The 25,884-nt window shown below is 42.7% G+C and overlaps 1 protein-coding gene across 13 annotated transcripts in view; it reads left to right on the plus strand.

Moving 5' to 3' along the window:
* The window catches only part of KIAA1217, a 540,319-nt gene that overhangs the window by 258,105 nt on the left and 256,330 nt on the right, over positions 1–25,884 (plus strand). The window contains exon 1 of one of the 13 annotated variants that reach the window (XM_084619499.1): positions 3,784–3,913. The exons of 10 other annotated variants lie outside the window; for them this stretch is intronic. Coding sequence is in view for 2 of the 3 variants with exons in the window: in XM_084619497.1 (XP_084475623.1) it covers positions 15,786–15,855 (70 nt within the window). In the remaining variant the exon portion in view is untranslated. Of the gene's footprint in view, positions 1–3,783; positions 3,914–15,579; positions 15,856–25,884 lie in introns of those variants that run through there. 2 more of the 13 variants (XM_084619497.1, XM_084619496.1) reach the window with 2 other exon arrangements.

Raw genomic sequence — 25,884 nt, forward strand, 5'->3', positions numbered from 1 at the left:
TATTATCATGAGGCTCACAATATTTAATAATTTTACTTAAAGTCACAGCTCCTGGAGTCAAATGATTGCATGAGGATCTCAGCTTTTATTTAAAAACAAAGTATATTTCTAGCCCTCCTGGTTGTGGTGAAAAGCTTGAAAATGTGGACCTAGTGCTTAGAAAGCAGAAGGCAGATAAAACATGGAAGCATATTAGCACAGTAGTGAGAACATGACTGATCTCTGTTTTGTTATTTTTGTATTTCTTTTTTAAAAAAAGATCCAAGGGCCATCAGAGTACACTTTATATTTTATTAATTCAAGAGATATTCTTCAGGCTGTGCCTGAAGAGAAATGCCATCTTCTGACGATCTCATAACCTCCATGTGCTGTTCGTAAGAGCTGCATTAAACCGTCTGTCATGATTTTTTACAAATATAATTGTAATTTATAGAGATGGACTCACTACCTTTGATCACTAGAGCATGTCTGCAAGTACATTTGCAAACAGATCTTGCTGACATCAGTAAAGCCAGAATTAGCCTGTGTTTCAGAAATTGCCTGTTGTTCTAGCATTATCCAAAAGCTGAACCTTTAGAGCTCACCACAGCCTTGCAGTTCTTCCAAAACGGAATGTTTCAAAACCAAAATGCTTTTACATTGGGGGAAAATAGAATTTGAAGATACAGCAGATGGATTTTAAAGTGACCTTCCCTTCCCCTGCCTTAAATGTGCAAGTTGAAAAATACATAAAACACTTTGCAAATGCTAGAAGTTCCGTTTCCCTGCTTCCCCCAAGAACAACCCCACGCTGTGTTCCCTCCCACCCAGGGACAGCTTTTTATTTGATTAAACTGTACTTATTGCAACTGCCAAGAACAAAAGGTCATTTTATTTCTACAGCCATTTGTTGGTGTCTACAAAAGCAGGAGTTAACACTTGTTCTGAATTATGTATAGTAGAACATCAGAGTTACAAACACCAGAGTTACAAACTGACCAGTTAACCACACACCTCATTTGGAACCACAAGTATATACAATCAGGCAGCAGTAGAGAGGGGGGAAAATAAAAAAAGCAAATAGAGTACAGTACTGTGTTAAACATAAACTACTAAAAAAGAAAAGCGAAAGCAGCATTTTTCTGCATAGTGAAGTTTCAAAGCTGTATTAAATCAATGTTCAGATTTAAACTTTTGAAAGAACCACCAAAATGTTTTGTCCAGAGTTGTGAACATTTCAGAGTTATGAACAGCCTCCATTCCCGAGGCATTTGTAACTCTGAGGTTCTGCCGTATTTTTAAACTGAACTAGAGAAAATTCAGTTAAGCTGATGGGTGGGGAAAGATTGGAGAAATTGCAGCTCTCTCACGTTTTGAGTACAGTGTTGTCCTGGTGGTGGCAGCAATGCAGCAATATAATCCTAGTTCAGAGTCATAAAAGTACGTGAAGACAAGACCAAATTAAGGGTAGCCTTATGCTACAAAGATATTAATGTAATTTAATTATCTTACTTTATCTTTGTTCTATTTTACCGTAAAAACAAAAGCCTTATTACAGCGCTTCAAAGTTTAGCTTTGTTGATGTTGTCCAGGCTTATTGAGGGAGATAAGGCTAAGTAGGAAATAGAACATTTGTTATACTATGAGTTGTGTTAATTTTTGTTCGGGTCAAGTAGTAACGCTGATTCCCGATGACCGAAACCTTTTCTGTGACTAAACAAACAGCATGCACAAGTGTTTACTGTTTTTAAGGCTGCATCATTTTATTCAAACCCATGAGGGTTGACGTGTGGGTTGAAAAAAATCTGCCTCACGGTCTCATACAAAAGTATTTGGGGGTCTCAGTTTACTCCCTAGCGGTTTCAGGTGTCAGTCCATAAAAGCCCCTCACACAATTTGGCACACATCCTGAAATTCAGACACGAAAAACATAGGCTGAATATCAAGAAAATCTTCCTCATTGTGAGGAGTATCGACTTGTGCAATATCTTCCAAGGGAATTGAAGGAAGCCCCATTGGCAAGGAACTGAAGGAAGCTCCAAGTTTGCCTGGGGAGGGCACTATGACTTGCAGTCCTGTTTTGGCAGGGAGATGGATTAGAACCACTCAATTCTCGGTACTGGAGGAAGATCACCAAATCATTCCACTTAGGCCACCAAACAGTACAGATAACAACGTACATAGGCTTTATTTGAATGGACAATATAAAATCAAATCTTGAACCACCTAGACACTCTTTTTAATAGTAGCTGTAATACTGGACACACATCCCTGCACTGTCCCTTCCCCCAAGCCCCTGTCCTCATGTCTCCCCTTCTCCCAAGGTGCCGCTCCCACGGGTACCCTTCCCCAGAAGCCCGGTCCCACACCGCCTCTTCCCCCAAGACACCCTCCTCCCACCCATCACTTGCCCTTATGGCCAGTAAAAAGTGGGAGGGCCATGGCTCCCTGGCCCTCCCTGTTCCGACACCCCTGCAGTGCACATTTGTGAGTAAGGGAGCCAGTGTGCAAGGGTTTCCTGTTCAGTGAAGTGGATTTCACCTAGAGCTTAACCATATTTGCACGCACATATAGCCTCTTCATGAACTTGTACTAAGACATAACCATCTTGTGAACCTGCTGAGCTCCACAAAATGATCTGTGGGATCCAGGCCTTAGTGAATCAACTATGGTTGCCTACAGATCCAGTGTCACACATGATCACGGGAAAAAACTGATCGATCTTCCTTTCATTTTCTCCTGCCTTAGCAGGAAGATAAGTTGAATGATCTCATTGCCAATAACAGTGCATGTTACAATTGCGTAAAAATCAGAGAATGTTCTGTGCAGAAATGTTGCAGTGCAGTATCTCTTTATGCACTCTGTTTTTGGATTAGAGCCTGGTTTAGCAGGGAGTTGGATTCAGTGCTCCAGTATATCGTTCTATAACTAACTTCTGTGATTTTTAAGAACTATCTTATAATTTGGCACAACTGACAGCCTCTAATCTGCTCTAAAGAAACTAAATTCTGGAGGAGTAGTGGGTCATGATTTAGATCCATTGCAGAACCGTGCAGAGAAGCTCATACTGGATGCTTATTTTTTTGAATTCTTTTATTTTAGTTTCAGCTGCAATATTATCAGTCCCTCAGTAAATACTAATATTTCTAAAAAAATTGTTGGTTCTTCATATGGTTCCGTTCATGTGGTACACAAATGTATTCAGATAGCCCCATGACACTGGCGCAAAAACGGGAAGGTTTGGCACTATCGAATATTGGCTTCAAAAGTATTATTGAACTGTTACACAACCTTTTTGTAACTGACCTCTCAGAGTAGGGTTCTTGTGTTATAATTTGAAATACATCTGAGGGCCTGCCTGTCCCCAAACCACTGATCAAGATTTAGTAATGGCTTATCACAGTGGTGGTATAATTTACTTGGCAGATGAGAGCTGGGGTGTGTTGCACTATGATTAAAGGTTATTTAGTGATAGATAAAATAACACATTTGGTTGTCAAAAATAACAGAACAGGGATTTTATTTAAACTGGAACAAATGGAACTGGAATCCACCTACCTATGATAACATTAAATATACAAAGAATATATATAATTAAAAAAATTCGAATCCACACACACTGTAAAACTACACACAATCCTCTAAAAAAAATCTGTATCTCTTTATGTACAGGAAATTATCTTATAGATTATTATTATTACTTCAAGTTTCCTCTTTCCCCAAGCATCACACTGGGTTCTATCTGATGCCCAAGTCAATCTTTGAGCCTCGAGCCCCAATCGTGACTTCCTGAAGAGGTGACCTCGACTCTGGTGATGCCTGTTTGTGCGGGTGCACATTAAACCAGACCCACTGGATCTGAAGGCGTTTGGTTCTCCTGTTTCGGATCTCTGGGACCACATGGATCAATGACAGGAGACGTCTGGAACCAATGGTGAGGAACAAACAGGAATAGATGCTCAGGAACATGCCATGAAACACAGACTGACTTGACCAGTGAGCTTTAAACTGAAAGAACTCTCTTGTGATCATCAGTCTGTCCTACTCAGTTGCAGTCTCTCCACTTACTCTCAGTTTCTCTCAGTCCCGGTTTCCCTCCAGCTGTCCTGTCACCCACTCCCTCGTTTTCACCGTTTACTCACAGACTCTGGTGCTCTGGGTGTCTCTTTCTCAGGCTCCCCGCTGCCTGCCTCTGTCCCTCAACTCTTCTCCTCTACTCCTCCAATTGTCATTCCCCCTCCCTCTAAGGGGAGGGGTCACCTCCTCCCACTTTCTCAGAGGGAGGGGTGACTTCCTCTCCATAAAACAATGACAGTGCATTCATCCTGAACACACCCTAAATTATATATCCCCATACCGGGTCAGGTTCCTTTACCATATTTACATTAGAGCACTCAGCACTGTATGTAATTTAAAGACAGAGTCTCTGACCCAAAGATTTTAGATTCAACATTACATAGGCAGTATTGATAGAACATATAACCAATCTGGCCAAAACCGGCTACAAATCATATGGGCTTAAAGGGGAAGTGAAAGCAGCAATAAAATATATAATGTGGTAAAAATTGGTCAAAAGGAAAAATTGATCACAATGAATACAAATTAGACAAAAGCTGTAGAAAATTGATAAGGGACACAAGGAGAAATCGATGGCTGGCTGAGCTAAGTACAGTAAGGAGGATATTAGGAACAAAAGGAACCCTAATAATGGGATTAATGCATTATTAGATCGAAATTCTAGAATTGTCAATAATATAATGCAGAAAGACCAAAGTGTTAAATATTTCTGGTTTGTATCTGGGAAAAAGCCAAGTGATCTATTTATATGGTGATTGATGATGATGAAATACTTTCTATTCCAAAATTAACTCAGGAGGATGTTAAAATACTACTACTAAAGTCTGATGTTTTAAAATCTGTGGGTCTAGATAACTTGCATCCAAGAGTTTTTAAAGAGCAGTCCAAGGACCTCTCTGGACTTTTAATGTTGATTTTTTTAAGATAACTCTTTGGACGCTGGTGAAGTCATAGGGGATTGAAAACACTAATGCTGTGCCATTTTAAAAGGGTAAATGGGTGTCCCAAGTAATTATAAATCTGGCATTTGTGTTGGCACTGTATGACATTTTGATTAAGAAACTAGCATGTTAAAAAAAATTAACATGACACATATTATGGATTAAAAGCTGGCTAACTGACAGATCTCAAAATGTAATTGTAAATAAGAAATCATCATAGAGTTGGGTGTGTTTCTAGTCGGGTCCTGGAGGCATCGGTTCTTGTCCCTACTATATTTAATATATTTATGAATGCTATGGAAGAAAACATTGTCATTCCTGATAAAATTAGCAGATTACACAAAGATTGGGGGAATGATAAATAATTAAGAGGACATATCCCTGATAGAGATCTGGATTGCTTGGTAAGGTGGTTGCAAGCAAACAATACGTGTTTCAATATGGCCAAAAATAAAGTCAAACATCTAGGAACAAAGAATGTAGGCCACACATACAGAATGCAGGACTCTGTGACTCTGAAAAAGATTTGGGGGTCATAGTGGATAATCAGCTGAAAATGAGCTCCCAGTGTAACGCTGTTGCCAAAAAAAGCTAGTGTGGTCCTTGGATGTAGTAATGGTGAATATCCAAGGGGGGTTATATTATCTCAGTATCTGGCACTGGAATACTGTTGTCCAGTTCTCATGTCCTCTCATCAAGAAGGATGTTGAAAAATTGGAGAGGGTCCAGAAAAGAGCCACAAGAATGATTAAAGGATTGGAAAACTTGCCTTATAGTGAAATATTCAAGGAGCTCAATCTATTTAGTTTATCAAAGAGAAGGTTAAGGGGTGATTTCATCACAGTCTGTAAGTACCTACATCGGGAACAAAATTTGATAACAGAGGACTCTTCAGCCTAGCAGACAAAGGCATAACACAATTCAATAGCTGGAAGTTGAACCTAGATATATTCAGACTAGAAGTAATGTGTAGATTTTTAACAGACATGGCAATTAATTATTAGAACAACATACCAAGGGTTGTGGTGAATTCTCCATTACTGTGAATTTTAAAATCAAGATTGGATTTTTTTTTCTTTTTAAATATATGCACTAGCTCAAGCACACCTACTGGAATTAGAAGCAGGAATTAATTCAGGAAAGTCTTATGGCCAGTTTTATGCAGAAGGTCAGACTAAATGATCACAGTGATCTCTTCTGGCCTTAAAATCTGTTAATCTGTAATATACCTCAAAACCAGAAATGGTTCAATCTAAAACAGTAGCAAAAAAAAGCAATTTTCCTTTGCAATACTGTTGGTGAACTAACGTCAATAGACTTTACTGACTTTGTTTTTGTTTTTGTTTTGTTTTGCTTGTGTGAGCTAATTCCCATAACTTTAGCATTGGACACTACTTGAACACAGTCATTTTTTTTTAGGAATGAATTAGGTCCAGACAGTGTTGGCCACTGAAGTTCATTCCCGAACCATAGAGTATGTACCACAGCATATGAACATCTGCATGTTGCTTGTCAATGTGCCTCAGCACTGAGCAGGCAAGATAACCTCTAGGAATATGTGATCAGTTTACTCCCAAGCCTATTCAGCCCCAGGCACTTCTGCAGAGATTATTAATAAAGGTAGAAATTAGCGCTAACATGCGCATTGTTTTTGCAGAATGATTCTATAATTAGTCCAGTTTATTATAGTTACTGAAAGTTGTTTTCTCTCGTATTTAATCTAATCTACCAAATCTGTCTGGTAAGAATGACTTTTGTTTACTACCAAGAATGACTAGATTTCTATCAGTCCCCTAGAGTTGAAGGGTTCAGTATCCAATTGTATCTCTCTTCAGCTATTCAACTCCTCAAGGTTATGTAGAAACAACTGCTGACTGTTTAACGGCCTAGACGAACACTGCAGCAAGGGTCTGATCTTGCAAAGTGACTGGCCTCATCTCCCACAGACTTCTCACAGATTCAGGCCTTACCAAATTTAATTTGTGTCTTTGAAATAAATAACATGTGAAAGGCACTTTTCAAACCCAAATACTGTGTATGTTTTAGTTTGCCTGAATGTTGAGTTTAAATGTATGTTACTTGTATGTTGTACAAAAGGGGTAAAAGAACAGGATTTCTCAAATTTAGTGGTGAATTACCCAGAAAGGTATACTGTTGATTGGGTTTCTCTAGTGCAGATTATGCTACATTGTGCTAGTTAATTTTGAGTAATTATACAATATATTTGTCAAGAGTTACATGATTTCACTCAAATTGAGGTGTCTCTGTGATGTCAACATATCTTGTGATATAGCTATTGATAGTTAACTCTCCAGTTTTTTGAAGTAACCACTTCAACCAATGTTGCATAAGATACATTTTACTAATTGAGCTCATCAGCATTTGTTGTTGTTACTTTTATGTTCATGCTAAAATAGAAGTATTTTATGTAAAGAAGTTCTGGACTGCTAAATATAAATATAATTAAAGATGAATATTCTGTTCTCCTAATTAGGCCCATGCTTTGTTTTTTATAATGATAGACCCAGATCGGAATACAGTAATTTAAAAGAATTGCTTTTTATTGTAGGTCCTATAGATAAACAAAGTTAGTTTGCATGATGTGAACTGATGAATCAGGATTATTTTGTCTATGATTAGTGATCATCCTAGGGGGGAGTTTATTTAAGTTACACTATCAAAACTCTGAAGAAGTGGGTTTTTTACCCACGAAAGCTTATGCCCAAATAAATCTGTTAGTCTTTAAGGTGCCACCGAACTCCTTGTTGTTTTTGTGGATACAGACTAACACAGCTACCCCCAATACTTGACTATCAAAAATAGTAATTGGATACGTCAAAAATGTTTAAACATGACCACAAAATCATTATCTGCCATTATGGTTTTATCTCATAGCTCTCTTTACTCGTAGATAACACATGGTTTGTACTTAACAGTTTGAGGGGTACATTTTCAGCATGCTATTGTATTTGGAGGCTTAATAATAGCAGATACACGTTTAACAGGAATGGTGTGTTTAATGCCACACATGCTATATTAAAAGTTTACCACACCTGCTCACCTGAAAATTTATCATTGCATGTTCAGATTTTACATGTTATCCACATCTTATTCTTTGAAATCCAGGAAAAATCAAATGTATCCTTTTCTTAGATTTTTGGCAGAATTGGGTGGAATTTTAAGCACAACTAAGGCCATGTCTATATGTGTAGTGCTGCAATGTTCCACTGCGGCGCGTCTGGTGAAGACATTCTATGGGAGAGAGCTGTCCCGTCAGCATAAAAAAAAATACCTCTGCGAGCGGCAGAAGCTATGTCGGTGGGAGAAGCTCTCCCGCCATCATAGCGCTGTGCACACAAGTGCTTATGTCGGTGTAACTTATGTTGCTCAAGGGGTGGAATATTCACACCCCTGAGTGACAACAGTTTTGCTGACATAGACTGTAGTGTAGCCATAGGTAATTTAGGGCTTTGGATGGAAGTCATTTGAAAGCTGCAGGCTTCACATTGTTTTAGTTTGAAAGGCAAAAGCTTGGCAGTTTAGAATGAGTTTGAATTTGTGACTCAATCCAGACTCAAAACAAAACTCTGGTGCTGGAAACGCATGTGAATTAAAACCCAAAAAGAGATGCATAAATCCCTGTGCCCCAAAACCACCAAATTCCCGTGGGTCTAGTCCAGACACCACTAACCTCAGCCAAGTGGTCTCTGCCTGGTCAGCCTTCTGGAACAGCTCTATAAAAATTGCCAATTCTACATCTTCTCCAGCTACCTTGGTATCCTCCTAATATCATCAGAAGTTTGCAGGGCTGCAGGTTTTATTTCTGACACAGTGCCCGAAACTCTGCTTCCACATGGAGCATCTATATTTGCTGTAGAATATTAGCGAACAAGAACACAGAGATAGATACTGGCTTGGCTGAGTGTTACATAAATGAAAATTTCAAATACGAGTGAAGGGTACCTTGTTTTGCCTACATGTGGAAATGATGAATGTATTAATTTGTGCTCTGCATTTTACATTGTGCTCAGTAAAGAACATTTTGCACAGGAATTTATTTGTTTGAGAGCGGCTCATTGTGTATAACAATCTGTGCAGTCCATGGTAATGGTCTTTATGCTGCTGGTTTTGATATTTTATAAGCTGCATGCTGAGAGGTGACTCGTAGGTGTAACATTGAAATTGTTACATGCCAATGTGAAGAAATCAGTGTAAATATGCAGACAAAAGAACAAATGGTGAAGGTTATTCTTAGTATTACAAGCTTCTCTGTGGTAATTGAGTTTTGAGGACTGATCCCAAAAAGCAGATATTGGCTGGAAAAAGTTCCTGTAGCGTTTCACTGCACTGGGGTTCTGAGGAGGAAGACGTCAAGGTTCCTTCCCCACTCTGAACTCTAGGGTACAGATGAGGGGACCTGCATGAAAAACCCCCTAAGCTTATTTTTACCAGCTTAAGCTAAAACTTCCCCAAGATACAAACTATTTTACCTTTTGTCCCTGGACTTTATTGCTGCCACCACCAAGCGTCTAACAAAATATAACCGGGAAAGAGCCCACTTGGAAACGTCTTTCCCCCTCAAATCCTCCCAAGCCCTACACCCCCTTTCCTGGGGAAGGCTTGATAAAAATCCTCACCAATTTGCACAGGTGAACACAGACCCAAACCCTTGGATCTTAAGAACAATGAAAAAGCAATCAGGTTCTTAGAAGAATAATTTTAATTGAAGAAAAAGTAAAAGAATCGCCTCTGTAAAATCAGGATGGTAAATACCTTACAGGGTAATCAGATTCAAAACATAGAGAATCCCCTCTAGGCAAAACCTTAAGTTATAAAAAGACACAAAAACCGGAATATACATTCCATTCAGCACAACTTATTTTATCAGCCATTTAAACAAAACAGAATCTAACGCATATCTAACTAGATTGCTTATTAACCCTTTACAGGAGTTCTGACCTGCCTTCCTGCTCTGGTCCCGGCAAAGGCAACACATGGACAGAGAGAACCCTTCGTTTCCCCCTCCTCCCTCCACCTTTGAAAGCATCTTGTCTCCTCATTGGTCATTTTGGTCAGGTGCCAGCCAGGTTATCTTTAGGTTCTTAACCCTTTACAGGTGAAAGGGTTTTTTCCTCTGGCCAGGAGGGATTTAAAGGTGGTTAGCCTTCCCTTTATATTTATGACAATGACTTTGTGGTGATGCATTCAAAAATTGTGGAGCTGAACTTTATGGTATTGATTACAATGGATATATTTGTTTAAAAGAAAATTAGAACAAGACTACATGCATCTCCAAAGCTGAAGGAAAGTCTGTTGTTTGTACCTAGAACATGGCAGGATTGTTTAAAAACAAAACAAAACAGCTCATCCTTATATGTAGATTGCCAGGTAATGCTGCTGCAAAGTCAGTGAGACCTTGGCTTATTTGCTGTGTAGGTCCAACTCTGCATATTAATGTTGTCAAGGGGCCAATTTAACTTGCTGGAAGATTCATCTTGCTAACTTGAAGTTTAGATCAATGCTCTTAAAGTTTTCCATTCTCTTTGTGTGGAACTTGCCTGCTTTGATTAATTCTTCCCTCTTGCCCACATTATCTGCCTCTTTTGGACTTCTGTTATCTTCTCCTTGTGTACAGAAGGTGTACCCTCAATATGTGATTTAAAAACACAGTTACTTAGGACAGCCATAACTTTTGGGCCTAACTTACGCAAAAATCAGAATAGGCGGAGTATAACTTGGAGTCAATAAAAATACTACAGTAGATATACTGTACATCCCACTAAATGTTTTCTTTAAATTGCTGGGCTGCTATAGAATAATTTTATTCAGAGTAATTAGTATGCTTTGTTGGAAATCTTAAATAGCAGCACACACATTTAGATTGCTTTCCCCATCTTTTCTTTATGGACATTTTGTGTGCTACTTTGAGTTTCTGGGAACTTTGCCAGTTTCCAAGACTGAGTAAAAATTATTGGTAAGGAACAAAATAAATATTTGTAGGTAGTTTTAATAAGAGAATATGTGTGTCTGATCTAATCCAGAGCATATAAAGAACAGTGGTTTTGATTATTTTTCAGTTGTTAATAGTAATGAACTCAAAGGATTTGGAGTTTCTCTTACTATGATTGGGACCATTGGATACGGGGAGTGGAGAAGTTGTGTTCTTTTAATTTCTGTTTCAAAAAATTAAAAATTTTCAGTGTACAAAAATCCAAATTGAGAGCTCAACCATTTCACCCAGATACACATACAGAAGAGAACCTCCAGAAGCAAATCTCTTCTGGTTTGAGGGATGTAGAGATGTCAGTCTCCTTCACATCACCTTCCTCAGACTTTGCAGAAGGTTCTCTAGTTGGGTCTATGTGTCCTGTCTGGGAAATCTACACACAGTAAGGAATCACCTTTAAGAGGGCGTTCCAGAGGAAGCTGTGTCCTGTGAGAGATACTTTAAAAATTCATCTCCCAGTGGGTGATAGGAGGGGATGCAGAGGGATGCAGGGCCAGTGTAGATCAGCCTGTAATTCGGCCAGGTGCCCAAGATCTGTTGGGTTTGGGAACAGGATTCTCTGTTTTTCAGTAGGAATGGGACAATTCGTTTTCCATACATGACTGACGTTTACACTGTTCACACAGTAGAAACATAAACATTTTTAATCTGAATCAGAGCAGTGATCCATCTATTCCATTGTTCTCTGACAGGGACTAGTAGTAGCTGCCTAGAGGAAGGTGCAACAGATCCTGAAGTGGGCTATTCAGGAAGAACTTGCCCGTCTAATGTAACTGTGGGTTGGTTTTCTAGTTATCCATATCTAGGGTGACCACATTTTCCTATGCTGAATATGGGACACCTGGTAAAATTATTCATATTCAAGTGAGTTCAATGACAATCCATCAGAACTTTGCAGTGCAAATGTTCAAATTAACATCAAGTTGTCTGAGCCCCTGTTAAAAAGAAGTACTGCGTAGTTTGATTCTTTTTATTTACCTTCTTATCTTTAAGGCTTTAGGGTTCACACAGAGAGAGGTGACACAAACACACACTCATGTACACCTTTCTCACACAGGGGGTGACCGACCAACCCGATCCTCCCTGCCTGGCGCTCCTCCCTCCATGCCTGACTGGGCCCCCAGGATGGAGCCACCTCTCCTGGTACCTGGCGCCACATCTTCCCGAGGCAACACTTGGCAGGGGAGGGCACGCAGGGTCACATTCCCCCCTCCCCCCCACGCTTCCCAGATTTCTGCCCAGAGCTACTTCCAGGCGCAGGGGAAGAGGAGGGAGAGAAGGGATGACATGGCCCATGTCTTTGCAGAACTCATCTCTTCCCGCCACAAGTCCAGTGTGGCTGGAAGCAGCTTGTCCCTTCCTGCCCACACAGTGTTGAAAGGCAGCTTCAGGGTTCCCTCCCCACTCTGAACTCTAGGGTACAGATGTGGGGACTCACATGAAAGACCCCTAAGCTTATTTCTACCAGTTTAGGTTAAAAACTTCCCCAAGGCACAAATCCTTCCTTGTCCTTGGATGGGTACTGCTGCCACCATCAAGTGAGTTAGACGAAGATTCAGGAGAAGAACCACTTGGAATTCCTGTTTCCCTAAAATATCCCCCCAAGCCCTACACCCCCTTTCCTGAGGAGGCTTGAGAATAATCTTCCAAACAAATAGGTAAACCAGATTCTTAAAAAACAGAACTTCATTATAAAGAAAAAAAAGCAAAAGAAGCACCCCTGTAAAATCAGGATGGAAGGTAACTTTACAGGGTAATCAGATTCAAAACAGAGGATTCCCCTCTAGGGAAAACTTCAAAGTTACAAAAAAACAGGGATAAACCTCCCTCTTAGCACAGGGAAAATTCACAATCTAAAAACAAAAGATAATCTAACATGCCTTGCCTTATTTACTTACTCTTTTTGCAATATTGAGACTCATTTTAGGATGATTTTAAGAGAAGGAGTTTTCTGACCTGATGCTTCTCTGCTTCCCCAGGGAACACATAAACAAAGCCTTCCCCCCAACCCAGATTTGAAAGTATCTTCTTTCCCCATTGGTCCTTTTGGTCAGGTGCCAACCAGGTTATTTGAGCTTCTTAACCCCATACAGGTAAGGAGGAATTCTAGGCTACCCTTAGCTCTATGGTTCTGAGCAGCTAACACCTCCAGGCTGCTGCTGGCCACCAACATAAGCCAGCCGCCTCTGGCTACAATGCAGGCAGGAAGGGGTTAAGCCCTAAGGCAGCATGGTGCACCAAGGCCCAGGGCACCTGACTGCAGGGCCTTCAGCAAACCCAGACAGAGAGGTGGCTCAGCAGGGGAGGGTGTCTGGAGGACAGAGTAGCCCCGTGCTTCCTGGGGGCAGGACCCGGGGGTTGGGGTGGGATGAAGAGGGTGTTAAGCCCCTGCTGCTGTGGAGCGTGAATAGGTTGGAAATTGCTTCCCCCCTCCCACTCCAGAGCTTAGTTGAGGAGTGGAGAAGCTTCCCCATGCCAGTGCTGTGCAGGGTTTTGGCTCATTCAGGACTTGGCTTCTCCTGGCCAGCACCCCAGGCCAGAGGGTATTGGGCTTTCCCGGGGTGGTGGCCCAGCCAGAGGCAGTGCAGGAAGGAAGGGGCCTGCTAGCCAGGCTGTTGGTGAGCTGAGTGCTCTGACCAGGGGCTGGTTCTTCACACAATGCTGAGAGTGGGATGCGTCCCACCAGGGGGGATATGGAGGAGCAGTGGGGCTCTGGGGGATGAAGGGGCAAAGCAGGGAGAGGACAGTGAGAGGGGGAGCACGTAAAGGGCTGATGGGTGGGCAGCAGAGGCAACACGTAACCGGCCGCCGCCTGGCGCCTGCCCACACTCACCAGCCACCACAGCTCAGAGCGCGCAGCCAGTGCAGGCCAGAAACGGGACGGGGACGGGGCCCTGCTGGCTGAGAGCCGGCACGTATTGGGGCTGTGCTGACAGATCACCGGGGGAGTGGCCAGCCCCGCATGCTGCATCTTCGCCCCACCCCCAGCTTTGGCCGCCCACCCACCCCCATTGTCAGCCACTGGAGCCCTCCATTCACCGCTGGTGGGCGGGTGGCTGGCGAGCAGGGATCCGGCCAGCAGCAGGACCCACCAGTACTGACTGGGGGGAGACGGAAAATACGGGACAATTTGCCCATATTTAAGAAAAAGTCAGAACACCTGCAGGAGGGCTTAAATACAGGACTGTCCCTTTAAAAATGAGACGTCTGGTCACTCTATCCATATCAGTGTTCAGTCCTTTTCTCAATCCTGTGAAACTGTTGGTCTCAATGATGTATTGTGGCAATGTTCCCCAGGGTTTTTATTTAAGAATTCCTTTTTTATTATTATTACATTTTTGTCTTTCCATTTCATCGACTTAAAGCCTATTGAAATCAATGGGAGTTTTCCCATTTATTTTATGGGCTTTGCCTTTATACCTCCTCAAAAGACAGTAGACTGGACCCTCTGATTGACCTTCTGTGTTCTGTTAATTCTTTTGCATATCTTTATCCCATCCTTTTATTTGTCTCCTCTGTGAACTGAATAGGCCCAGTCTTTACAATCTATTTTCATGAAGAAGTTTTTCCATATCTCTCATAATTTTCATCACCCATCTCAGAACCACCTCAATTTCTTCTCTAAACTTTCTGAGATGAGGTGTCTAGAAATCAGTCCTAGATATCTCCAACATTAACTAGCCTCTGTTTTTCCAGGACAGTATCTGAGTTTGAGAGATTGCATTTCATTAGCACCTCAGCCCCCCCATTCATTCTTAAATTCCTTCAGAACTCTTGGACAGATTTCCCATCTGATCCTGTTGACTGCTTGTGCCTTAATTTATCAGTTTGTTCCAGCACCTTGTCTTTTCACATCTCAATATCTGACAACACCTCTGTTTTATTACCTTAAAAGAGTAGGTTCAGGTTTGGTATGCTCCCAAAAATTAACTGTGGTGGAGACTGATGCAACATCTTTATCTTCCTCAATAACTGCCTCATGACACAGTGTGTCTACTGTATCTCATACAGACTTCTAATTTCTGAACTACTGAAAAATAATCACTTGATATTTATTTGTATATCTTTGACTTTCCTCTTCAAATTCTATCTAAGCCAGATTTCCATCTTATATATTGCTCGCTGTGGTTTACACTCAGTTCTATTGGTTTCACTAATGTAGGATTTATATGTCTTAATTACATTCTGCTTGGTTCCTGAGCAGCTTGAAAGTATTCAACAGAAAAAAATCCCTCAGTTTTTACATAATGAATTACTTTTAAACGGCACATTAAAAAAAGACACCGGAGCATTTATCAGGATGTTTGTGGGCTCAGTGGTTATGTGTTTAAAAAATATTCTGTGGAATGGCTTTGTCCCATGACAGAGATTTAGAAAGCTAAGGATTCAGATTCCAGCTGAGATTCAGGCCTATAATCTTGTTTGAAATGTTCCCTTTCATAATACTACTTGGCTGCAGTATATCTCTAGTTGGGAGCAGTGGAAAACAAGCCGGCTAGAGTCCTTCCCGCAGAAAAGACCATCACCTGTTGGGGCCCTCACTGAGAAGTGTTCAGGGACTATTCCAGCAGCAACAGCAGCAAAAGCAGCAGCCTCTGAAAGTACTGCCCACCATTCCATAACGGATACTTGTACTTCTGGAATGCACTTCATTTTTTAAATGAACTTTGTACTGTAGAGAAGGCTAGTTTTCTTTCTTTTCTCCTGGAGGCTGCTTCTGGTAGTTTTTAAACCTGCAGTTTAAAAGTTTTCAAGGAAAGCTTGTGAAGTAGGCAGGGACAATGGAGGAAAATGAAAGCCAGAAATCTGAGCTGTGCCTGGCTTGTTCAACAGACAGCAGACAGATGAAGGGTAAGTAACAGAATCAGTCAAAGATGGAGTTACATTTAAACACGTCCCTCATTGCTGCTTTTTATAACTAGAAGTAGAGGGAATAAAAAGTGTGCTTCTTGTGCATGTGACTTTTGAAGGCTTGCCTGATACTTTGGGGATTTTTATGTTTAACTTTCTCTTTGGAGAGATTTTTATTTAAGAGCTAAAGCAGAGTGTATATTGATGTCACATTTTGTGACACACTAAGCAGTGTGATATGGAGTGTGTTACTTCCCTAGGGAAGGATAAATACTATCAGCTACCTTTTAAATTCTCTATACTCCAACAGCAGAAGCAGAGAAACACTTCATTTTATAGAAGCAGTACTGAGATTACAGTTTTTTTTCGATTCCTATTTTAGAACACACAGATCTACAGTATATTGTCATGAGATGAATTTACTTTGTGTGGAACAAGGTGGGTTGATTTTGGAATGAAGCCAAGAAATTACGAGCATGGTTTTCATGTAAGGTCAGCTGTGGTGCATTTGTACAATTACCATTGCACTGTATTTTGTCTGAAACCTAATGCAAACAGTTTCCTGATGAATTTTTATGTAGGGTATTCCACTCTGTACAAACATTCAGGTGGCATGACAGATATCTAATCTAAATTTATCTCTTATAAGTATTTATAGAACACCAATCATGGTAGCTTTTTGAACACTTCCAATACACATGCATGTTGTATTGTGTTTCTCATGCAGATTTCAGTGAAACATATATGCTCCTGTGTTTGTATAAAATAAACATAATATGTTTGGGTATAAATGGCAATTGAAAATATATTTTGGTATTTCACAGTATTAAAAGTCAGTAATATCTGTGAATATGTAGCATACTCGGAAAAAGCATATAATAAACAAAACTCCAATGTGGTCATTAGTACTGTTTGACATTCTGCCAGATCATAGCGAATATGTGAGCAATGGGTAACTCATAGTCCATCCATATCGTTCAGGTGTGTGTATTCACGCACCTTTGTGTGTATGGAGAACAAAATGTTCACTAAAATGTGTTCCTGAATTGCAAAAAGAAATAACATGCTATTACCATACTATCCATGCAAAATATACTGATATTCATGTGATGGTAGAAAGCCGAAGTAAGTCTGGACTAGCTCCTGAAACTGGAAGATCCAAGTCACAACAATTAATCCAAAAGATTATCATGATGGATTATCATGGACATACCACTTGTAGGCCAAAAATTAAGTTAAATTAATTTTTCCTGTAAGTTTTCTCCATTAAATTATGTTTCCTGTAGTGATGGATGAATCTCAGAAAATTTTGAATTCGGGCTTAATTCAGATAAGCACCCAGTTCAGATTTTCAAGCCTTTTGAGCACTATCCCAGTCCCCACAAAGCCTTTATCCAGTCATGCAACACATCCCATTCGTCCTCCCTCCAGCCACCATGATAGCAGACCTTCTTAAAGAGGAAGGTCCAGCAACCCACTAATTTTTCAAGTAAAAGGTCTCCTCCTCAAGAGCATGATAGGCTATCATATTCGTACCTCTGGCATCCTCAGAAAATTCTCTCTCACCTACCCCTTTTTAAGGGGTGATACATTTATCCTCCTCCTGCCTACAACCCATGCAGTCTTCTAGGGACAATCAGATGATCCTTTACCCATTAGAAAGTTTTCTGGGAGGATGGTTGTTAAGCTGACACTTTCCTCAATGCTCTCTCATTCCATATGTATTTTCTAAGGTGTGGAAAGCCTGCCCATTCTGCTACTTAGTAGTAGCAGGATCCAGAAACTTGCTGTTGGATTCCGCTGCTTCTGATACTGTGATCTTCACAGGTTTCAGAGTAACAGCCATGTTAGTCTGTATTTGCAAAAAGAAAAGGAGTACTTGTGGCACCTTAGAGACTAACCAATTTATTTGAGCATGAGCTTTCGTGAGCTACAGCTCACTTCATCGGATGCACATCGAAAGCTCATGCTCAAATAAATTGGTTAGTCTGTAAGGTGCCACAAGTACTCCTTTTCTTTTTGTGATCTTCACATGCACCTGGAGCTAAAATGCCCCAGTGTGCATTGTAGTATTTCACAATCCCTTCTCTTGCCTTCCCCCAAGGTGACCTGCCACCAGGTAAGAAGTGCAAGGGAAGTACATTTAGGAGGAGATTTGAGAAGGGGCTCTGTAATGCAGACATTCCAGAGCTTCAGAAAGGGTTAGAGTTCAGTTTGGTCAGTTTCAGGCAGGGGGTTGGGGGGGTTATTTTATCCAAATTAGTTTGCCGGATTCTTAATCAATGTAAATTGTGCACCAAAAGAAAGCAGTAGGGACTGCAGTGTTTTGTAGTATGTTACATGTCTGTCGATGCCATGAAAAGAATGTGTCATGTAACATATGTATTAATAACATAACTTAGACATGGCAAAGGTAACAATTAGTTTGCATTTGTTTCTTTTCAGTTATGTGTGGTAAAAACTGTTACATTTTGGATAATTTTAGGAATTCAGTGTTCTTCTCTTACATGCAGTGCTAAAGGCTAAAAAAAGGCTGACATAGCACCATGTCTTTTGGTTCCTTCTTGAAGTCTTCATATATAACAAATAATGATAAAACACTTTGGTTTGGTGTTTCTGAGTCTCTTCATGCTAATAGATGAATCTTTAGATATCTCTTAAGAACTCAGGTGCGGAGCATGGATAGGTTTTGCATGAGATGTAGAGCAGGATTACAAAATTAATGAACTTTCTGTTGTGTTTTGTGTTGTACACGTTAAGGTAGATCTACACTCATGGCAGTGTGTAGAGTACAGATGCCGCACACCTGGATAGCATCGGTATAAATAACAGTGTAGACAGTGAGGGACAGCTTAGGTGAGTAGAGTGCCCTACGTGCCTGAACCCTAGGGTGTGTATGAAACACAGCTCTCTACATGCCCAAGCAGTGCCTCCCATGTCTGTACTTCTGTTTTTGGCAGTGTAGTCTCTCACTGTCTGCCTGCAGCCACAGCCTTTCCCCACTGCAGTGAAAGGTTCTGTAAGCAAGGAAAGGCTCTGGCCTGGGAGAGGCAACAGGTGGGGAGCTGCCGGAGTCTTTACTACCGGAGCTTTTCCCTGCTGCCAGAGCTTTCACTGCTGCATGTAGTTACACACCACAGTGACAAATGTGAACGCAGCCTGCTTTTCACTGTGGCATGTAGCTACACGTGCCCTACATGCCACAGCAAATGTAGAAAAGGCCTGTATTGTATCCTCAAGGAGGTGCTCACAGCTGCTATTGTGACCCTTACATTAGGGGGTTTGTGTGTGAGGGGTATATACGTAGCCATGCTTATGCCTAATACTCAGACATCTGAGATGGCCCCTATTCAACCAGAAATGCAGAACGTCTTTTTGCCTGGCACTTCCATTTCAACAAGTTCAGAAATATAATATCTATATTTGGAGTGTGATGGATTAAAAATGCCAGATTATCCCTCTTACTGGAGATCCACTGATGTGGGTGCACAGCCTACAAAAACCTTTTGAACCATTGATGCATTTGGGATAGGCACATTTCTTTATTACAAACAAAATACTCATTTTTGCCACTTCTTTCCAACAAATCTCAGTGCATCTGGTGGTAGGATTTCTCCCTGAGTTTTCAGAAAGCATCATCACAAAGTTATTGAGGTTGGGAGTTTTTGTAATTAAGTTACACATGGAAAATTTGCGTTGTCCAATAGATCTCAACATGTGTAGCTGCAGCTCTGATGTTCTGACGTTGGAGACACTTTAGGAATGCTGGCTTGCTCAAAATCAGCTAAAGATTTAAAAACTGCATTGATTGTGTGTTTTTGGTTTTGCACATATTTAAAGGAACACATTAAGGAGGCAAATTTAGTATGAAAGTCTAGCTTTGAACTCTAGGGCTTCCTACGGAAGAAGTGTATTGCCAGTTCCCAACATGTATGCAAGACAGGTAAAAAAAAAATGTTTATCACTATGAAGGAGTGTGATGTTCTGAGTCTGCAGCACGTTATCTTTCTGTAGCTTTTATGTAGTGTTTCTCTTTACGAGAAAGTTTGAATTTGGATGCAGAACTAAACTTCTCCAGGGTTAGGAATATTAAGAACATAAGAATAGCTGTGCTGGGTCAGACCCGTGATCCATTTAGCCCACTATCCTGTCTTCTGACAGTGGCCAATGTCAGGTGTGTCAGAGGGAATGAACGGAACAGACAATCATCAAGAGATCCATCTCCTGTCATCCACTCCCAGCTTCTGGCAAACAGAGGCTAGGGACACACAGAGTATGGTGATGGGTGTGGAGCTGTTTGGGTTCAAGATTTAGGTTCAGCCTGTCACAGAGAGAGCAGCCAAATTCATACTTCTCAAAGTTTGGATTTGGGCTTTTATTTCAGGCCTATCTCTACTATAATAGGTATAATGATCTATAAGTAGAGAACACTGTTATTACTATAGTGTCCACAAGTGTGCTAAATCAGTGGTTCTTCTTTGAGTGCTTGCTCATGTCGATTCCAAGTAGGTGTGTGTGTGTATGCCACATGCACAGTCATTGGAAGGTTTCCCCTCAGCAGTACCCATCGGGTCAGCTGTGGCGCTCCCTGGAGTCGCGCCTTCATGGCAGTGTATATAGGGTCCCTGCCTACCCACCACCTCGGCACTTCTGTCTTACCGCCAGTGACGGTCGTTGGAACAGCTCTTCTCTTGCTACAGCAAGCGATCTCCTAGTGGACTTTTCTTGTTGTACCTGTAAATAGTTTGACAACTTAGTATTAGTTAGTTCTAATAGTTCATAGTTAGTTTAGATACATTTTAGTTGGGGGTCCCCCCCCGCATGTTTCCTGACCAGGGTATGCTGGTCCTGTCAGAAGCCTATGCCAAAGGGAGACCCACATGACTCCTGCTTAAAGTGTTTGGAGGAAGCACATCAGACTGAGAAGTGCCAAATCTGTAGAGGCTTCTGCCCAAGGACTAAGGCCATGTCTACACTTATCAGGGATCGATGTTCCTGTGATCAATGCAGTGGGGGTCAATTTTGCAGGTCTAGTGAAGAGTGGTCTCTGGTAGACTCTGGTACTCCACCGGAATGAGAGGAGTAAGATAAGTCGACGGGAGAGCGTAATGTAGACACTGCAGTAAATTGACCTAAGCTACATCGACTCCAGCTATGTTATTCACGTAGCTGGAGTAGCCTAACTTAGGTCGACTTACTGCAGTAGTGTAAACAAGGCCTAAGAAGGAGAGGGACTTTAGGCTGAAAGTGTTCCTCGTGGAGTCATCCCCAGCCAGCACAGGAGCTGGGAGCTGTGGAGCGCACCAGTCTCACTAAGGGTATGTCTACACTATGAAATTAGGTCAATATTATAGAAATCAATTTTTAGAAATCGATGTTGTACAGTCATAGAATCATAGAATATCAGGGTTGGAAGGGACCCCAGAAGGTCATCTAGTCCAACCCCCTGCTCAAAGCAGGACCAATTCCCAGTTAAATCATCCCAGCCAGGGCTTTGTCAAGCCTGACCTTAAAAACCTCTAAGGAAGGAGATTCTACCACCTCCCTAGGTAACGCATTCCAGTGTTTCACCACCCTCTTAGTGAAAAAGTTTTTCCTAATATCCAATCTGAACCTTCCCCACTGCAACTTGAGACCATTACTCCTCGTTCTGTCATCTGCTACCATTGAGAACAGTCTAGAGCCATCCTCTTTGGAACCCCCTTTCAGGTAGTTGAAAGCAGCTATCAAATCCCCCCTCATTCTTCTCTTCTGCAGACTAAACAATCCCAGCTCCCTCAGCCTCTCCTCATAACTCATGTGTTCCAGTCCCCTAATAATTTTTGTTGCCCTTCGCTGGACTCTCTCCAATTTATCCACATCCTTCTTGAAGTGTGGGGCCCAAAACTGGACACAGTACTCCAGATGAGGCCTCACCAATGTCGAATAGAGGGGAACGATCACGTCCCTCGATCTGCTCGCTATGCCCCTACTTATACATCCCAAAATGCCATTGGCCTTCTTGGCAACCAGGGCACACTGCTGACTCATATCCAGCTTCTTGTCCACTGTCACCCCTAGGTCCTTTTCCGCAGAACTGCTGCCTAGCCATTTGGTCCCTAGTCTGTAGCTGTGCATTGGGTTCTTCCGTCCTAAGTGCAGGACCCTGCACTTATCCTTATTGAACCTCATCAGATTTCTTTTGGCCCAATCCTCCAATTTGTCTAGGTCTTTCTGTATCCTATCCCTCCCCTCCAGCGTATCTACCACTCCTCCCAGTTTAATATCATCCGCAAATTTGCTGAGAGTGCAATCCACACCATCCTCCAGATCATTTATGAAGATATTGAACAAAACCGGCCCCAGGACCGACCCTTGGGGTACTCCATTTGATACCGGCTGCCAACTAGATATGGAGCCATTGATCACTACCCGTTGAGCCCGACAATCTAGCCAGCTTTCTACCCACCTTGTAGTGCATTCATCCAGCCCATACTTCCTTAACTTGCTGACAAGAATACTGTGGGAGACGGTGTCAAAAGCTTTGCTAAAGTCAAGAAACAATACATCCACTGCTTTCCCTTCATCCACAGAACCAGTAATCTCATCATAAAAGGCAATTAGATTAGTCAGGCATGACCTTCCCTTGGTGAATCCATGCTGGCTGTTCCTGATCACTTTCCTCTCATGGAAGTGCTTCAGGATTGATTCTTTGAGGACCTGCTCCATGATTTTTCCAGGGACTGAAGTGAGGCTGACTGGCCTGTAGTTCCCAGGATCCTCCTTCTTCCCTTTTTTAAAGTCGATTGCGTATGTCCATACTAAGCGCATTAAGTCGGCGGAGTGCGTCCTCACTACCGTGACTAGCATCGACTTACGGAGAGGTGCACTGTGGGTAGCTATCCCACAGTTCCTGCAGTCTCCGACACCCATTGGAATTCTGGGTTAAGCGCCGAGTGCCTGACGGGGAAAAACTTTGTCATGGGTGGTTTTGGGTACATGTCGTCAGTCACCCCTCCCTCCGTGAAAAGGAATGGCAGACAATCGTTTCACACCCTTTTTTCCATGCGGACGCCATACTGCTTTCAGCAGACTGTGCAGTAGGACTGCTAACCGTCATCATCCACCACTTCTGCTGCAACTCTGCTCTGCTGCTATTGTCTCAATAGCGATTTCTTCATATTGTCTGTCATGGGCTCCCGGGTACGTGTGTTCTTCCTTGGGAAATGTGCGCGGTACTAACCATCGTCCTCCACCACTTCCGCTGCAACTCTGCTCTCCTGCTCTTATGAATCCACCTTGCAGTTTCTCTCGTCATTCTCTGTAAATATCTATTCTTGTGGCATCTGTCGTCAACCACCGCTTCTGCTACAACTCTGCTCTCCTGCAGACACCATACCATGGCAAGCATGGAGCCCACTCAGATCACCGCAGCAGTTACGAGCATTGTAAACACCTCGCGCATTATCCTGCAATATGTGCAGAAGCAGAACCTGCAAAAGCAGGCGAGGAGGCGACGGCAGAGAGAGTGATGCGGACATGGACACAGACTTCTCTCAAAGCACGGGCCCCGGCAATTTAGACACCTTGGTGGCAATGGGCCAGGCTCATGCTGTGGAACGCCGGTCCTGGGCCCAGGAAACAAGCACAGACTGGTGGGACTGCATAGTGTTGCAGGTCTGGGATGATTCCCAGTGACTGTGAAACTTTTGCATGCATAAGGGCACTTTCATAAAACTTTGTGAGTTGCTTTCCCCTGCCCTGAAGCGCAAGAATACCAAGATGAGAGCAGCCCTCACAGTTCACAAGCAAGTGGCGATAGCCCTGTGGAAGCTTGCAACGCCAGACAGCTACCAGTCAGTCAGGAATCAATTTGGAGTGGGCAAATCCAATGAGGGGGCTGCTGTGATCCAAGTAGCCAATGCAATCACTGAGCTGCTGCTATCAAGGGTAGTGACTCTGGGAAATGTGCAGGTCATAGTGGATAGCTTTGCTGCAATGGGATTCCCTAACTGTGGTGGAGCGATAGATGGAACCCATATCCCTATCTTGGCACCAGACCACCTTGGCAGCCAGTATGTAAACCACAAGGGGTACTTCTCAATGGTGCTGCAAGCACTGGTGGATCACAAGGGACGTTTCAGCAACATCAGTGTGGGATGGCCAGGAAAGGTACATGACATTCGCATCTTCAGGAACCTTGGTCTGTTTGAACAGCTGCAGGAAGGGACTTACTTCCCAGACCAGAAAATAATGGTTGGAGTTGAATTACCTATAGTTATCCTTGGGGACCCAGCCTACCCCTTAATGCCATGGCTCATGAAGCCATACACAGGCACCCTGGACAGTAGTAAGGAGCTGTTCAACTACAGGCTGAGCAAGTGCAGAATGGTGGTAGAATGTGCATTTGGACGTTTAAAAGCACGCTGGCGCAGTTTACTGACTTGGTTAGACCTCAGTGAAACCAATATTCCCATTGTTATTGCTGCTTGCTGTGTGCTCCACAATATCTGTGAGAGTAAGGGGGAGACGTTTATGGCGGGATGGGAGGTTGAGGCAAATCGCCTGGCCACTGATTAAGCGCAGCCAGATACCAGGGTGATTAGAAGAGCACAGCAGAGAAGCTTTGAAAACTAGTTTCATGACTGGCCAGGCTAGGGTGTGACAGTTCTGTTTGTTTCTCCTTGATAAAAACCTGCCCCCTTGGTTCACTCTACTTCCCCGTAAGCCAACCACCCTCCCCCCTTCAATCATTGCTTGCAGAGGCAATAAAGTCATTGTTGTTTCAAAATCATGCATTCTTTATTAATTCATCACACAAATAGGGGGATAATAGCCAAGGTAGCCCAGGAGGGGTCGGGGAGGAGGGAAGTACCAGTGGGGTGGTGGATGAGGGGAGGAGGAAAGGACAAGGCCACACTGCACTTCAAAACTTATTGAATGCCAGCTTTCTGTTGCTTGGGCAGTCCTCTGGGGTGGAGTGGTTTGTTGCCCGGAGGGCCCTCTACCCCTGTGTTCTTGGGTGTCTGGGTGAGGAGGACATGGAACTTGGGGAGGAGAGCGGGTGGTTACACAGGGGTGCAGTGGCGATCTGTGCTCCTACTGCCTTTTCTGCAGCTTCACCAGATGCCGGAGCATATCTGTTTGATCCCCCAGTAGCCTCAGCATTGCATCCTGCCTCCTCTCATCACGCCGCCGCCACCTCTCCTATTGCTCCCACAACCTCTCGTCTTGCTTGTCCCTCTTGTCCTCATGTTCATTTTCTGCTTTCCTGGACTCTGCCATTGTTTGCCTCCACGCATTCTGCTGAGCTCTTTAAATGCAGGAGGACTGCATGAGCTCAGAAAACATTTCATCGCGAGTGCATTTTTTTCACTGCCTTATCTGCGCTAGTCTCTGGGACAGAGATGATAGGGGGAGCGTTGAAACATTTGCAGCTGCGGGAGGAAAAAAAGGGAGAGTAGTGTTTAAAAAGACACATTTTAGAGAACAATGGGTAGACTCTTTCATGGTGAACCAAGCTGTTAACATTACATAGCACATGTGTTTTCGGTACAAGGTCGCATTTTGCCTCTTATATTGAGAACCTGCCAGTTTGGTGTGAGAGATCACACACGCAGGGCCGGGCAACAGAATTCAGCTTGCAGGCAGCCATGGTAAGCCACAGTCTTTCGGCTTCTTCAACCTTCATAATATGCGGGAATGGTTTCAAACAGCACCACCCTCCTTTTCCATACCATGCACCCGTTGGGTTGGCCATTTAAAAGGAGGGGCTGCGGTTTTCTGGTTAATGTGCAGCAGAAACTCAACTAACCCCCCTCCCCGCACAATTCTCTGGGGTGATCACTTCACCCCTCCTCCCACCGCATGACTAGTATCAGGGAAGATCCTTGCCAGCCAAACGCGAACAGCTCAGCGTGAACGCCTACTCCCCCCGCACTGCGTGGCTAAAAGCGGAGATGATTTCTTTTCAGCCACAGGAAAACAGCCCAGCAGGAATGGCCACCTCTGAATGTCCTCTTAATAATGTCCCTGGAGGATTTCCGCTCC

This window comes from Lepidochelys olivacea (genome assembly GCF_965140295.1).
Source record: "Lepidochelys olivacea isolate rLepOli2 genome assembly, chromosome: 2".
Classification (NCBI taxonomy): Eukaryota; Metazoa; Chordata; order Testudines; family Cheloniidae; genus Lepidochelys; species Lepidochelys olivacea.